General features: G+C 51.9%; 2 protein-coding genes across 2 annotated transcripts; both read right to left on the bottom strand.

Moving 5' to 3' along the window:
- Positions 1–235: 235 nt before the first annotated feature.
- On the bottom strand, positions 236–1,201 carry LOC147596457 (olfactory receptor 14A16-like). Its single transcript, XM_086771409.1, has one exon. It carries the CDS (start codon positions 1,199–1,201, stop codon positions 236–238), a length of 966 nt encoding a protein of 321 aa, XP_086627535.1.
- A 9,710-nt stretch (positions 1,202–10,911) lies between these two features.
- On the bottom strand, positions 10,912–11,874 carry LOC147596456 (olfactory receptor 14J1-like). Its single transcript, XM_086771408.1, has one exon. It carries the CDS (start codon positions 11,872–11,874, stop codon positions 10,912–10,914), a length of 963 nt encoding a protein of 320 aa, XP_086627534.1.
- Between the last annotated feature and the right edge of the window lie 4,788 nt (positions 11,875–16,662).

The raw sequence follows: 16,662 nt of genomic DNA, 5'->3' as shown, positions 1-16,662 counted from the left end.
TACTCCAGGTATCCAACAGAAATGTATCTGGGACATGACTGAAATTATTAATGTTGATGACAGAAATCCCCCTAGGGAAGGTGCAGTTGTCCTCTGGAGACAGAAGTCCCAGTTCATGGGTCTTGCAGACAGCAGAGGGTGGCACAGAGCCCAGTACTGATCATAGAATGTGGTCCCACTGAGCAAGAAAGACAACCACAAAATCTAATAAAGGCTGGGGCAGTAAGGAGTTCCACTATGAGTCATACATTGAAGAAGATGGACACACGATCACATCTCGAAAACGTTCAGTCATCATTTTCCACACTGCTTCCTTGAGCTCCTGGTTCCTCATGCTGTAGATGAGGGGGTTCACTGCTGGAGGCACCACTGAGTACAGAGCAGAAACCAGTAAATTCAGGACTGGGGAAGAGATGGAAGGGGGCTTCAGGTAGGCAAATGTGCCAGTGCTGAGAAACAGGGAGACCACGGCCAGGTGAGGGAGGCACATGGAGAAGACTTTGTGCCGTTGCTGCTCAGAGGGGATCCTCAGCACAGCCCTGAAGATCTGCACATAGGACACAACAATGAAAACAAAACAGCCAAAAAAGACAAAAGCATTAAATGCAACAAGTCGAAATTCTCTGAGGTAGGAGTCTGAGCAGGAGAGCTTGAGAATCTGGGGTATTTCACAGAAGAACTGATTAAGGGCTTTTCCCTTGCAGAGTGGCAGTGAAAATGTATTGGCAGTGTGCAGCACAGCACAGAGAAACCCACTGCCCCAGGCAGCTGCTGCCATGTGGACACAAGCTCTGCTGCCCAGGAGGGTCCCGTAGTGCAGGGGTCTGCAGATGGCAACGTAGCGGTCATAGGCCATGACAGTGAGAAGATAAAACTCTGCTGAAAGAAAAAAGACAAATAAAAAGGCCTGTGCAGCACATCCCAAGTAAAAGATGTTCCCGGTGTCCCAGAGGGAATTGTCCATGGCTTTGGGAACAGTGGTGGAGATGAGGCCAAAGTCAAGGATGGAGAGGTTGAGGAGGAAGAAGTACATGGGGGTGTGGAGGTGGTGGTCGCAGGCTATGGCAGTGATGATGAGGCCGTTGCCCAGGAGGGCAGCCAGGTAGATGCCCAGGAAGAGGCAGAAGTGCAAGAGCTGCAGCTCCCGTGTGTCTGCGAATGCCAGGAGGAGGAACTCTGTGATGGAGCTGCCGTTGGACATTTCCTTCCTCTGGGCAGGGAGGCCTGTCCAAGGAGGAAAAAACAGTGAGAAGATAAGGCAGAATTCTCTGAGCAAAACCTATTCAGTTCCCATGGAAGTCCCCTCACCACCCTGCCCCCAGATGATCTTTCCCCTTTCAAGGAGATGTTTCTCATGCCCCTTGTATGAGCTCCGCATGGTGCTGGCGGAGGTGCCACTGGGAGCAGGGAGCACTGGTGTGAACTCCTGAAGGGCAAGTCCTGCCCTACAGAAACATGTAAACAGGAACACAGAGTCATCTCAGATTAAATCTGCTTTGGATGCCAATGAGCTTTGCAACATTGCTGCTCCCAATTCACTTGACAGCAAAGTTACGCTGCAGGGCAAGAGGATTCCTTGTGGCTTAGCACTCAGGGAGAACCGAGTGAGTCTTGTATGAGAAGAGAATTGCTGTGGGGCAGTGCAGAGTGAGCGGAGCTGGTCTGTCTCTCCGGATGCCCTGGGCTTGCAGCTTTCTGAAACTGAAGATGATCACACTGCTCTGTTTCTGTGAAAAGATAGGAGACACTGCTGAGAGCAAAGGGATGCACTGCAAACCACTGAATGTCTCACCTTTTCTCAAGGTTTCAGCACCTCACTTCTAGCCCACACCACTCATGGCTCATTTCACCAACCCAACAGCAGGGGTTCTCTCCACAGCATCTCTGTGCTGAACCATGGGGTGTTCAGGTAACAAAAAGATGTTATTGGAGAGTTTGGCATCTCTGAGGGAAACTCACAGCTTGGAAGGACACACCAAGAAGTTATGTTAGGTGTTTTCATGATGGAATCCCACTGAGGGAAAACCAGCTCCTGCCCCAGGCCCACAGCCTGTATTGCCCACAGCCCCACAGGTGAAAGCCGGGACACTTGTTCCCATGGACACAGCTGCAGGAAAGGACCCACAAGATCAGGGGGTGACTCTGCAGCTGGAACTCCCCTCCCCAGACAGCCTGACAGCAAGAACAAGATCCCAGCAGCAACACCACAGAGAGGTGGAGGCACAAGGGCAAATACAGCCAGGGTGCGGCTGAGGGAGGACAGGGCAGAGGCAGGTGGGCACTGGGGACAGCGTCCCCCTCCCCCAGCTGTGCGTGCCCCCTCCCCGACACCACCATTGCCGGGCAGCTGCTCTCAGCCCCTGTGCTCTGCAGAGGGCAGTGGGCACGTGGCTGGAGAGCTGCAGCACGGCTCTGCTGGAGCTCTGGCTGCAGAGGAGGGGGTTCATGGCTGGGACCCCACAGCCCTGAGGGCAGAGGCTTGGGTGGGTGGGAGAGGAGGCCAGGGGTCTTGCCCAGAGAAAGGGGTCTGAATAGGACAGAATTGTAGAGAGTTTTCAGAATTCTCCCTCCCACAACATTTATCCTTTTACTTTCCTCTCATTCCTGGATCATATCCCTGCTGCCTGGGGATTTTCCTACTGGGAGGTGTTTCATTGTCCAGTGCGTATTCCTGTCCCATCCCAACCTCTGTGCACTCACCCCGGCCCTACACACACCTGCCTGTTTGCAGGGCACTGGCTGGGTGTCTGTTCCTGTTCAGAGGTTCCAAAGGTCAGGTCAGGACAACCTCTTGAAACATCCCCTTGGAAGTTTCCCAATGGTGATGTGGAGCTGTGGGCAGCCCTGACCCATGCAGCACCTTCTCAACAGCAGAAGGACCCTGCTTGGCCAGAAGTAGTTCCTCCCACCCACAGCTTCTTTCCCCAGCGCCGTGGGGAGCTCCCCGGGCAGGCTGAGTGCTGAGCCTGGCAGAGGCAAAGTCCCTGCCACAGCACACAGCCCCTGGGGCGCAGGGACCCAGCTTGGAAGGACTGCCCTGGGCACCCCTGGCTGCACACACACATTCACACCCCTGCAGCTGTCCCTGGGAGAAGGCAGCTGTCATGCCCTGTCCCTCTAACAGTGCAGCAGGAAAGCCATGCTCTGGAGCACATCCTGCTCCTCTACTGTGAAAGTCCTCCTGACTGTAGGATGTGACGTATTTTGGACGTCTTTCCACAAACTGCAGACACATGCAAGTACTTCATGCAAGTACTTACCATGTAGAGGGCTGTGAAGATTTCTCTCCTGTTGAGCTCTTAACTCTCCTCCCACCCCAGGCTGCCTTTCACCTCTCTCTGCCTCGCCCCTCTCCCCTCAGCTCCTGCAGGCAGAACCCTCAGCCCTGCTGCACTTGGCAGAGGAGCTGCTCCTGGGCAGAGCTGTCTCTCTGCAGCGCTGCCCTGTTACCAGCAGCTCCCTCCACGCCAGGAGCCCGGCCCAGCTCAGCAGCAGAGGCCCAGCCCAAGGCAGCACTTTCTCTGTCCCCTCTGGGCTCCCTCCAGCTGTCCCTGGGGCTGCAGGGGAACCTGCTGGAAAACAGCCTGAAGCCATCACTGATGGTCCCTCCCTCAGCTGCGCCAAGACACATCTTTCCAAAAATGAAATTTCTCCTCTCAGGGAAAAAGTTACTTCTACATATCACATTTTATGATCTTATTATTATTAGTCAGGATACCTGGATAGGGACAGGCAGGGACCTCCTTTATCCCTGCTGAGAGAAAGGATTCAGCTGAGGCTGAATTGTGGCATCTCATCCTGTGTTTCGGTTTTTAGCACTGGGAGGAGACTCAGCTTCCTCCCATGCACACCACAAACTCACAGGAGGTGGGATTGTTCCAGCACCTCCTCAGGTAAGCAGAAAAAAACCAAAAAACTCTTGCATGTGAGGTTCTTTTTTCAACTGCCGTGCTAATTAATGGACATGAACAGCTGGAGTGAGATGTTCAGATGCAAATACCTGGCAACTGTCAACCTGACAAAGGTGGTGCGAGGTACGTGCAGGAAACTGCAAATTCTGATGGAAAAGCTCATAGACATAGGGCAACATCTCGGCGATCTTGGATGAGCCTGATGGGAATTGCTGAATGACAGCTGATGCCCAAATAAGGATCAAAAATTTTTTTCCTGCACATTACGTTCACGGTAGTTTACAGAGGTATTCATAGGAAAGATAGCAGTCATAGACCACAGAGTCATAGAATCATACAATATTTTGGGTTGAAAGGGACCTTTACAGGTGATCTAGTCCACCCTCCCTGCAAGGAGCAGGGACATCTCCAACCACATCAGGTTGCTGAGAGTGTCAGCCAACCTGGCCTTGATGGTTTCCAGGGATGGGGCATCCACCACCTCTCTGGGCAACCTGTTCCAGTGTTCCATAATCCTCCCAGTGAAGGATTTTTCCTTATATTTAGTCTGAATCTGCTTCCTGCTATTTTAAAACTATTACCCCTCATCCTATCGCAACAGGCCTTACTAAAGAGCTTTTCCTTATCTTTCTCATAAACCCTCTTTAGGTACTCAAAGCCACTATAAGGTCTCCCCGGGGCCTCCTCTTCTCCAGGCTGAACAGCTCCAACTGTCTCAGCCTGTCCTCATAGGAGAGGTGCTCCAGCCCTCTGATCATCTTCGTGGCCTCCTCTGGACTTGTTGCAACAGATCCATGACTTTCTTATTTTGGGGACACAACAGCTGGACAAAGAACTGCAGGAGTGGTCTCATAAGAGCAGAGCAGAGGGGGAGAATCAGCTCGACCTGCTGGCCACGCTCCTCTTGATGCAGCACAGGATGTGGCTGGCTTTCTGGGCTGCAAGCGCACATTGCTGACTAATGTTGAGCTTCTCGTCCACCAGCACTCCCAAGTCCTCCTCAGGGCTGCTCTCAATCCATTCTCCACCTAGTCCATATTGCTGGATTGTCCCAGCCCATCTGCAGGACCTTGCACTTGACTTTGTTGAACTTCATGAGGTTTGCACGGGCCCACCTCTCCAGCCTGTCAAGGTCCCTCTGGATGGCATCCCTCCCCTCCAGCACGTCAACGACACCACACAGCTTGGTGTCATCAGTGAACTTGCTGAGGGTGCACTCTATTGCACTGAGCATGTCGCCCAGAAAGATGTTGAACAACGCTGGTCCCCATACCAACTCCTGAGGTCCCCATACCAACTCCTGAGACCATTCTTCACTGGTCTCCACTTGGACATCAAGTCATTGACCACAACTCTTTGAGTGCGGCCATCCACACAGTTCCTTATTAACTGAGCGGTCCCTCTGTCAAATGGCAAGTGCAGGACCTTGCACTTGGCCTGGCTGAACTTCATGAGGTTGGCACGGGCCCACCTCTCCAGCCTGTCAAGGTCCCTCTGGATGGCATCCCACCCTTCCAGCATGTTGACGGCACCACACAACTTGTTGTCATTGGCGAACTTGCTGAGGGTGCACTCTATCCCACTGTCCATGTCGCCGACAAAGATGTTGAAGAGGGCCGGGCCCAACACGGACCCCTGAGGGATGCCACTCATCACCGGTCTCCACATGGACACTGAGCCGTTGACCACCACTCTCTGAGTGCGGCCATCCAGGCAACTCCTTATCCACCGAGTGGTCCGTCCATCAAACCCACATCTCTCTAGTTTAGAGAGAAGGATGTCATGTGCGACAGTGTCAAATGCCTTGCACAAGTCCAGGTAGATGATGTCTGTTGCTCGTCCCTTGTCCACCGATGCCGATGATGAGCTGGTGTCCTTCAGTTTTGTTACTCGAGCATGACTAATCAGTATACAAAGTGAAGTCTCCCTCTCTCCCCTACTCCCAAGTTAATATGCTAGCAGACAATAACGATTTAGTTGCATAATAGGGAGGGAAATGTTCATAGCACTCTGCAGACACACACACAGTGTGTTTCCCTCCAGGACCTGGTTTTAGACCCTCTGTCTATCCAGCAGCTAGCCCTGGAATCCCCTCATCCCTCTTTTCCCCCAGGCCCACACAAGGACACACGCACAGACACACACTCCATCACAGCACCTCACCTCACCGGCTCCTCAGTGAGCCTTGTCAGGAACATGTCAATGTGCTCCAAAAAGCTCCTGGATGGCTTGCTGAAGTGACTGGGCCTGATTGACAGGCCTGAGCCAGAGTTGACCCATGCATGATCCGTATCACATTGCCAGGTTCAGCAGGACTGTGTTGTTTTAATTATAACTTCTTCAGTATACACAGAGTGTGAGAAAGTACATCATAAGCATGGATAACAGCTCCTTGGCCCTGCGTATGAATCAAGAGAAGACAGGCAAGAGAGGAGCGTTACATCAGCATCTCCCTTGTTTCCTCTCTTGAGCTCTGGCCAAGCTCTTGAGGGGGGATTAACAGGATAACTGAAACCAGATGGTTCTGCATTTTAGAATAATGAAAAAAAGTTGTTTATTTAGCACTATAAAATCTAGACTGTCTTTCAGCCACTTTGGAGACCTCACCTACTAGTGGATGCACTGTGTAGGACATCCCAATAGCAGGAACAGGATCTCCAAATCCTCACTGAAACCAGGGCTCCCTAGCAACTGTGGATCTGGAGGATGGCAACGTTTTAATAGAAACATAGAACCATAGAATGGTTAGGGTTGGAAGGGACCTTCAGAGGTCATCTAGTCCAATCCCCCTGCAAGGAGCAGGGACATCTCCAACCAGATCAGGTTGCTCAGAGCCTCATCCAGCCTGGCCTTGAACGTTTCCAGGGATGGGGCCTCCACCACCTCTCTGGGCAACCTGGGCCAGTGTTCCACCACCCTCATTGTAAAAAATTTTTCCTAATATCCAATCTAAATCTAGCCCCCTCTATTATAAAACCATTACCCCTCATCCTATCACAACAGGCCCTACTAAACAGCCTATCCCCATCTTTCTTGTAGGTCCTCTTGAGGTACTGGAAGACTGCTAGCAGGTGTTCCCGGATCCTCCTCTTCTCCAGGCTGAACAGCCCCAACTCTCTCAGCCTGCCCTCATAAGAGAGGTGCTCCAGCCCTTTTATCATCTTCGTGGCCCTCCTCTGGACCTTCTCCAACTGGTCCCTGTCCTTCTTGTGTTGGGGGCTCCAGAACTGGACACAGTACTCCAGGTGGGGTCTCACCAGGGCAGAGTAGAGGGGGAGAATCACCTCCCTCAACCTGCTGGCCACGCTCCTCTTGATGCAGCCCAGGATGTGGTTGACCTTCTGGGCCCCAAGGACGCAGTGCCTGCTCATGTTGAGCTTCTCATCCACTATCACTCCCAAGTCCCTCTCCTCCATTCCCCGCCCAGCCTGTGTTTGTGCCTGGGATTGCCACAACCCACATGCAGGGCCTTGCACTTGGCCTGGTTGAACTTCATGAGGTTGGCACGGGCCCACCTCTCCAGCCTGTCAAGGTCCCTCTAGATGGCATCCCTCCCTTCCAGTGTGTTGACGGCACCGCACAGCTTGGTGTCATCAGCGAACTTGCTGAGGGTGCACTCTATCCCACTGTCCATGTCACCCACAAATATGTTGAACAGGTCCGGTCCCAACAGGGACCGCTGAGGGACACCACTTGTGTCCACATGGACATTGAGCCGTTAACCACCACTCTCTGAGTGCGGCGATCCAGCCAACTCCTTACCCACTGAGTGGTCCATCCATCAAACCCATGTCTCTCCAGTTTAGAGAGAAGGATGTCATGCGGGACAGTGTCAAAAGCATTGCACAAGTCCAGGTAGATGATGTCAGTTGCTCGTCCCTTGTCCACCAATGCCGTCACCCTGTCATAGAAGGCCACCAAATTGGTCAGGCACGATCTGACCTTGGTTAAGCCATGTTGGCTGTCACCAACCACCTCCTTGCTCTCCATGTGCCTCAGCATGGTTTCCAGGAGAATCTGCTCCATGACCTTGCCAGGCACAGAGGTGAGGCTGACTGGCCTGTAGTTACCCGGTCGTCCTTGTTCCCCTTTTTAGAAATAGGGGTTATGTTCCCTCTCTTCCAGTCATTGGGGACCTCACCAGACCGCCACGACTTCTCAAATACTATGGCCAGCGGCTTGGCAACTTCATCCGCCAGTTCCCTCAGGACCCGCGGATGGATCTCATCAGGTCCCATGGACTTGTGCACATTTAGGTTCCTCAGATGATCCCAAACCTGCTCTTCGAGTACAGTGGGCGGTTCTTCATCCTCCCAGTCTCTGCTTGTTACTTCCACAGCTTGGGTGGTGTGACAAGAGGCCTTGTCAGTGAAGGCTGAGGAAAAAAAGTCATTGAGCACATTAGCCTTCTCCATGTCCTGGGTAACCAGGACACCCGTTTCCTTCTAGAGGGGGCCTACATTCTCCTCGGACCTCCTTTTTTCCCTGACATACCTATAGAAGCCTTTCTTCTTGTTTTTGACGTCCCTGGCCAGATTCAATTCCGTCTGGGCTTTAGCCTTCCTCACCCGATCCCTGGCCACTTGCACAGCCTCTTTGTAGTCCTCCCAGGCTACCTGTCCCTGCTTCCACCCTCTATAGGCTTTCCTCTTTACGTTCAATTGGTCCAGGAGCTCCTTGCTCATCCACGCCGGCCTCCTGGCCTTTTTGCCCAACATGTTCTTCGTCGGGATGCATCTCTGCTGAGCTTGGAGAAGTTGCTTCTTCAATGTGGACCAACTTTCCTGGGCCCCTCTTCCCTCCAGGGCCGCCTCCCATGGCACTTGGCCCATCAGGTCCCTGAAGAGGCCGAAGTCTGCCCTCTTGAAGTCTAGGGCAGAGAGCTTGCTGCATAGCTTCCTCACTGCCCTGTGGGTCTTGAACTCCACCATGTTATGGTCACTGCAGCCAAGGCTGTCCTTCAGTTTCACATCCCCCACCAGCCCCTCCCTGTTGGTGAGCACAAGGTCGAGCATGGCACCCCTCCTTGTCGGCTCCTCTATCGCCTGCAGGAGGAAGTTGTTGTCCACGCATTCCAGGAAACTCCTGGACTGTCTGTGCCCTGCCATGTATTCTTTCCAACAGATGTCGGCATGGTTGAAGTCCTCCATGAGGATCAGGGCTTGTGACCGCATCCTGGACCATCCTGTCACTTTGTGTTTCAGGGAACCGCTATAGAGGATGGAAAGATATCAATAAGGGTAGTGAGATCCCCTGGTGAGAGCAAGGTGGGGAAGCAAGGAAGATTTTGACAGTGTGCAGGAAAAGAGCCACAGATGTGAGACTCTGTAGGACAAGCCTGAAGTGGAGATGGTCAAGGGCTGTGGCAAGGCTAAAAGGACCCAAGAGAGACAAGGTCTTAATCTCCTTGGCTATGGCTGTTATATGGACCATCCGGGCCCAGCAGGAGACACCATAACTTGATGGGACCAGGACATGAAGGCCTTCTCACCCCACCAAGGAAAGACCCATAAGCATCGCACCATAGTCCTGCACCAGCCATCACCCATTCCCACATCACACTGCCCCAGGAAAAGCCCTGAGCAATGTGTGACCCACAGGATCTCCCTTCCCAGGGGCTGGGGGTCAGGCCATGGCCCTTTGTCTTCATGCAACACATGGAGGTTCACTCAGCATCAGAGCCACCTTTGCATCGCCTTTGCCTGCCTCTCATCTCTGCCTCCCATTTTCTCCTGTAACCAGCCCCCAGGGAGGCTTTGTTGGTAATGATCCTCAGTGGGACCCATTAATACTCCCTGAAACTGTAGGGGTTGCTTCTGACATTGGCTTCTTCAGGGGTTTGTCCAGGCTCCTCTCAGTGTCTGAGGTTCACGGTCTCAGCACGAAATGCACCATGGGGCTTATTAAAATGGAAAAAAAAAACCCATGTCCCTTCCAGTTCTTTCCTACAATCCTCAAATCTTGGAGAGATAATTGGAGAGGTCTCCAGAGTGTAGGTAAAGGGGAAGTTTTCACTGAGTATTCAACACAAAAGTATTTTTTTTTATTTTTAAGTTTCTTAATTTTTTCAATTTTATTACTTTTTCAGTTGTCAGAAGGAGTGATTGCAGCATTCTCCAGTTGATATGGATGCAGGGCATTTGCTAATGGTATCAGGATGGTTAGGACCAGCTCCTCCTGGAGGTCAGACACTGCATGGACAACCTGATTCCTCACCACTCCAGCCCAACCATTTCTCTCATCACCCCCCTGGGACTTGCATCACTTTTCCTGACATCAGACTTCTCCACCCAAGTCTGCAGCTGGAGGTGACAGGTCCTCTGCACCATCTCACACTTGCTTTCCTGAGAGACCTGGCTGCACACAGGCACAGCAGGGTTTCCTTCATTGCAAACAAACAGAAGGAGAGGATGGTAAAGTTTAATAAACAAGAACCCACACTCCTCATCTGTATGCTAAGTCCAAGGTGCCTCCAATGAGGTTCACCATCCACAGGGGATAGCCACACTGGAGATGCTTTTCACAGGTAGATACAAATGCAGTGAAGGAGCTGGCTGAAGAGATAATCCTATTGCTGACAGACGAGGAGAAGCTTCTGACTCCTTGCAGCTCAAAGCAGCACCTGGGTACTTGAGAGGGATCTGATTCTGAACAAGGTGCAAGGGCAGGAGGAAACTGGAGAGCAATGGAAAGGCCGTAGGTCCCCATGTAGCATCTGGGCTTTTGGCTCAGGAAACCCTCCTGCATGCTGCAGCTGCACCTTGCTCCGGAGAAATGAAATAGAGATGGGAGCTTGGAAAAACAATTTTGAACTGTTTTCTTTATTGTGTCTCTCTACACAGGAGTCTGGCTCCATTTGTACATGAGGTATTTGGATCAAAAATGAGGAAGATATGAGGCCAAGAATCATATTATGTAAAGTGAATTATAGTATTAGAAGAGTAAAAAAAAATTAAAAAAAATAAAAGAAAAAGATACATACGAAAAAGTATAGTCCTGGCTATTCATTACATAGCCTAGAGGTCCTATGAAGACAATGAATTAGCATGTGTTCAAATAATTTCCATAGGGCATCCTTGAGCTCCTGGTTCCTCATACTGTAGATGAGGGGGTTCAACGCTGGAGGCACCACTGAGTACAGAAATGACACCACCAGGTTCAGAGATGGGGAGGAGACGGAGAGGGGCTTCAGGTAGGTAAACATGGCAGTGCTGATAAACAGGGAAACCACAGCCAGGTGAGGGAGGCACGTGGAAAAGGCTTTGTGCTGTCCCTGCTCAGAGGGGATCCTCAGCACAGCCCTGAAGATCTGCACACAGGACACCACAATGAACACAAAACAGACAAATGCTACTAAAAGACTAAACACAACAAGTCCAGCTTTCCTGATGTAGGTATCTGAGCAGGAGAGCTTGAGGATCTGGGGGAGTTCGCAGAAGAACTGGTCGAAGGCATTGTCTTGGCAGAGTGGCAGTGAAAATGTATTGGCCGTGTGCAGCAGAGCATAGAGAAACCCACTGCCCCAGGCAGCTGCTGCCATGTGGACACAAGCTCTGCTGCCCAGGAGGGTCCCGTAGTGCAGGGGTCTGCAGATGGCAGCATAGCAGTCATAGGCCATGACAGTGAGAAGATAGAACTCTGATGATAATAAAAATAGAAACATAAAGAACTGGGCCACACACTCTGAGTATGAGATGGCTCTGGTGTCCCAGAGGGAATTGGCCATGGATTTGGGGAGAGTGGTGGAGATGGAGCCCAGGTCGAGGACAGAGAGGTTGAGGAGGAAGAAGTACATGGGGGTGTGGAGGTGGTGGTCGCAGGCTATGGCAGTGATGATGAGGCTGTTTCCCAGGAGGGCAGCCAGGTAGGTGCCCAGGAAGAGGCAGAAGTGCAAGAGCTGCAGCTCCCGTGTGTCTGCGAATGCCAGGAGGAGGAACTCGGTGGTGGAGGTGCCATTGGGCATGTGATCCCTCTGGTAACAGGGGCCTGAGGAGGAACAGGCAGGGATCAGTGAGGACTCATTTCTCAGAGAATCTCCTCCACGAGGCCTCTGTCTTTCCAGGAAGCCCTTCATGCAGCCCCCTGGCTGGAGCTCTGGTTGACGCTGGCTGAGTGGGCAATGGGGAGCAGGGGTCCTTGCTGTGGAGGAGTCAGAACTACTGTGCAGCAAAAGCACAATAGGAAAGAGGAGTGAGCTCTGATTAAATTTGTTTGTGACATCAATGCGCTTTTCAGCATTTTCTCCGTCTATTCACCTGACTGCCGTACAGAGCTAGGGGAGCGGGGCGTGTGTATTTTGTTCCTGTTTCCCGTCTCACATATGAGAAGGTTTTTATGAAGGTGGACATGCCTGGCATTTCTGCTAGTGCTATCTTTCTGCTACAGTGTGATCCTAGGAGGCAGAGGGACAGACCCTTAGTGCATAGAGAGGAGAGCTGCTCTGTCCATCAGTCTTGTTCCCAGACGGCCTTGGCTCACACTTTGGTCTGGATGGTGATCACACTGAGATGTTCCCCTGAAAGGAAATTGGATCCTGCTGAGAAAAGTGGAATCTAGTTTGAAAGTGCAGAGGATCTCCACGCTCCCATCCCTGGGGATAATCCATGTTCTTCTGGACACCTGGATGCTCTGAAAATGAAGTGTCTTTATCGGAGGGTCAGTCATGCATCCCCATCCCAAGGACTCCATAGCCCATAACCATCGTATGTTAGAGGGAAGATTGGGCACCTTGGACATATCTGCATGGTAGATTTGCAGAAGCAGTTGCTGAGCTGCTACTGAAACACCCATCTGAAGAGAGACAGAAAAAAAACCAGCAGCAGCGGGGGCAGGTGGAGAAAGAAGGAGAAATGACACTGTGCATATGCCCAGGGCAGCAAGGCCAGGGAGGGACAGAGGGGCACTCGGGAGTCTCCTGCGCTGGAGCTCTGGCTGCAGAGGAGGCAGCTCCTGCCCTGGATCCCAGGGCCCTGAGGGCAGAGTCTCTGCTGGGTAGTGGGGAGAGCAAGGAGGCTTGATTTGGGAAAAGCAGGTTCAGCGAAGGGCTCATAGGGCAGTGCCCTGTGTTCTTTGAGAATCTATTGATCAGTCCCTGTCTTGCAAAAAGCCCCTGGAAAGTACCTTTCCTTCCAGGTAGTTCCTGTCTGGATGTGCTTCTTGAAAAGTGTCATGGAAATTTCTCCCCCAGTGAGATCTCCTCTCTCCTCCCATCCCAGGCTGCCTTTATCTTCTCTCTGCCTCGCTCCTCTCCCCTCAGGTCCTGCAGGCAGAGCCCTCAGCCCTGCTGCGCTTGGCAGAGGAGCTGCTCCTGGGCAGAGCTGTCTCTCTGCAGCGCTGCCCTGTTACCATCAGCTCCCTCCACGCCAGGAGCCCGGCCCAGCTCAGCAGCAGAGGCCCAGCCCAAGGCAGCACTTTCTCTGTCCCCTCTGGGCTCCCTCCAGCTGTCCCTGGGGCTGCAGGGGAACCTGCTGGGAAACAGCCAGAAGCCATCACTGATAATCCCTCAGCTGGGGAGAAAGAGAGTTTTTTTCTCTTACCATACTTTCTCTTATTTCTAGTATTGTATTTTTCTTACCATACTCAGATTAAGCTTCAAGAATCATCTTTTCAGAGTTCAGTATTAGGCAGGACAGTTTCCCTTTCTCTTCACCATCAGCTGTATTTTCCACCTGTCCTTTGGGTAGAATGGCACTTGTCCCACATACGTCCTTCCTCTGCCTGACCTCAATCAGGGCAGTTGAATGTGGGTTTGATGGCCAAGCATGGGCTTGTAGTGCTACGCGAGACGCCAGGGCTCTGCAGCACAGCTGCATGCAGCTGGCACAGACAGCAGCGGCCCTGTGCAGGAACCCCAGCCCCATTCAGAGCAGCGGTGTGACGGGCACCAGCCAGGGCATCTCAGACCAATGCAGTGCCTTTGGCCAGTGACTGAATCCCACCACTGCAGAGACACAAGGTCTGTCCCTTCTCCATCCAGTAGACGTATGACAGCACATGAACACAAAACATCTCCCACGGAGGTCTCTGCAAGTGTTCCGTCACTCTCAAACCCTCCTGGTTCTTCTCTCCCCATCGTTTAACCTTCCCATTGATGATATCATCATGGATTAATCCAACAGGTTTCATAATGTTCCTGTATCACAGGATGTCCTCACCCAAAACCGCTTTCAAAATCCTCTCTTTCTTTGCTGGGATGGGCTTCACCTCCAGGCCAAACATGCACCAATGTCCTCAGGCTGAGGAGTACACTGTTGTGGGAGACAAAGAAGCCATTCAAGTCCTCATGGAGAATTTCGCGAGCAGTGACCCTGGGAGTACCTGGAAGGGGAGCAAATCAGCATGCCAAATATTGTGAAGGTTGCTGGAGGGTCTTGGGACACTTTGGGAAACAGGTCTCTGTAGATGGGGTGTCAGATGGGCCAACAATGGTGAAACTCATTTGCATCTGTTACTCACCAAGGGGGAAGATCTGGTGAGGGATGTGAAAGCCAGAGTCAGCCTTAGTTGTCATGATCGTTAAATAATTGGGTGTCACCTGCCCCTTAGAATTAGGAATGAAAATAGAAGCAGGAAACTCATGGGAAAGCTCCATGGAAAGAAAGGAATCGTACAGGAGATGGATGCAGGGTAACTACAGGCTGGTCAGCCTCACCTCTGTGCCTGGCAAGGTCATGGAGCAGATTCTCCTGGAAACCATGCTAAGGCACATGGAGAGCAAGGAGGTGCTTGGTGACAGCCAATATGGCTTCACCAAGGTCAGATCGTGTCTGACAGATTTGGTGGCTTTCGGTGATGCAGAGACAGCATCGGTGGACAAGGGGCGAGCAATGGACATCATCTACCTGGATTTGTGCAAGGCAGTGTACACTGTCCCGCATGACATCTTTCTCTCTAACCTAGATGGACCAGTCAGTGGATAATGAATTGGCTGGATGGCTGCACTCAGAGAGTACTGGTCAATGTCCATGTGGAGACCAGTCACGAGTGGCATCCCTCAGGGGTCCCTGTTGGGCCAGGCCCTGTTCAACATCTTTGTCGGCGACATGGACAGTGGGATAGAGTGCACCCTCAGCAAGTTTGCCGATGACACCAAGTTTTATGGTGCCGTCGACACGCTGGAAGGGAGGGATGCCATCCAGAGGGACCTTGACAGGCTGGAGAGGTGGGCCCGTGCCAACCTCATGAAGTTCAACCAGGCCAAATGCAAGGTCCTGCACCTGGGTCGTGGCAATCCTAGGCACAAATCCAGGCTGGGCGGAGAATCAATCAAGACCAGCCCTGAGGAGAAGGACTTGGGAGTGCTGGTGGATGAGAAGCTCAACATGAGCAGGCAGTTCGCCCTTGGGGCCCAGAAGGCCAACCGCATCCTGGGCTGCATCAAGAGGAGCGTGGCCAGCAGGTCAAGGGAGGTGATTCTGCCCCTCTACTCCGCCCTGGTGAGATCCCACCTGGAGTACTGCTTCCAGTTTTGGAGCCCCCAACACAAGAAGGACATGAACCAGTTGGAGAAGGTCCAGAGGAGGGCCACAAAGATGATAAAAGGGCTGGAGCACCTCTCTTATGAGGACAGGCTGAGAGAGTTGGGGCTGTTCAGCCTGGAGAAGAGGAGGCTCTGGGGAGACCTGATAGAGGTCTTCCAGTACCTCAAGAGGACCTACAAGAAAGATGGGGAGAGGCTGTTTAGTAGGGGCTGTTGCAATAGGACGAGAGGTAATGGTTTCAAAATAGAGGGGGGTAGATTTAGATTGGAAATTAGGAAAAATTTTTTTACGATGCGAGTTATAGAACACTGGAACAGGTTGCCCAGAAAGGTGGTGGAGGCCCCATCGCTGGACACGTTCAAGGCCAGGCTGGATGAGGCTCTGAGAAACCAGATCTAGTTGGGGATGTCCCTGCTCCTTGCAGAGGGGTTGGACTAGATGACCTTTGAAAGTCCCTTCCAACTCTAACCATTCTATGATTCTATGATTTTTGCATCTGAGTCAGCTGAGAGCTGAGGGATCTGCAGGAGAAGGCAGAAGAACTTAGACCAGCTCCTGGTTATATGAAGGGTGGAAGACCAGCTCCTGGAGGGAGTCATATTGTCTGTCTCTCTATATGGGTAAACCTTTTTCCACTAACACAGCCTGGCACACCAACCTTCATCAACTCTTTTTCCACTGGTCCTTGCTTTGCTTGCTTTGTATCCTCATTCGCTGTTGCAGAGAGGGTTGTCACAATAATTCTTACCTAGGCCAGAATTTAAACTAGTATATCCTTTTATTTTCTATAGTATCCCAAAATTCCTCCTGCTGTTATTGTGTCAGACACACCTCAGTCGGGGTGAGCCATCAGCACACAGACATTAACAGCCGACCAAATGGAGCTTGATGAACCTTGAGTAACTTGGGGAACTGGCCAAGAGATACCTCTTGAAGTTTACCAGAAGAAGTAGCCAGTCCTGCATCGGAGGGGAGAATAACCCCATTTATTGGGCCAACTGTAAGCTGACACACTGAGAAGTGACTCTGAGGAGAAGGCACTGCGAGGGATGCCATACAAGCCAGTGGTGCATGCTCCCCATGAACAAGGCCAGCTGGGGCTGCATTAGGAAGAATGTGTCAAATCAGACAACTTGAGTTACCTTTTCCTTCACCTCAGCACTGGTGTGCTTCCACAGAAATGTGTGTCCCTGTCTGCAGTTCCACATGTGGAGGAGTTGGGAGGAGCTGGAGAGTGCTTAGAGGTGGTCTGCCAAGAAGGGGTTCAGAGC

The sequence above is a fragment of the Chlamydotis macqueenii genome, chromosome Z, assembly GCF_036417535.1.
Source record: "Chlamydotis macqueenii isolate bChlMac1 chromosome Z, bChlMac1.mat, whole genome shotgun sequence".
In the NCBI taxonomy this organism is placed as follows: domain Eukaryota; kingdom Metazoa; phylum Chordata; class Aves; order Otidiformes; family Otididae; genus Chlamydotis; species Chlamydotis macqueenii.
This window is presented reverse-complemented; position numbering and strand designations above follow the sequence as displayed.

Bases quoted from the DNA above. Each gene is read 5' to 3' on its own strand.
- LOC147596457 (XM_086771409.1), bottom strand. From the start codon at position 1,201: ATGTCCAACGGCAGCTCCATCACAGAGTTCCTCCTCCTGGCATTCGCA.
- LOC147596456 (XM_086771408.1), bottom strand. From the start codon at position 11,874: ATGCCCAATGGCACCTCCACCACCGAGTTCCTCCTCCTGGCATTCGCA.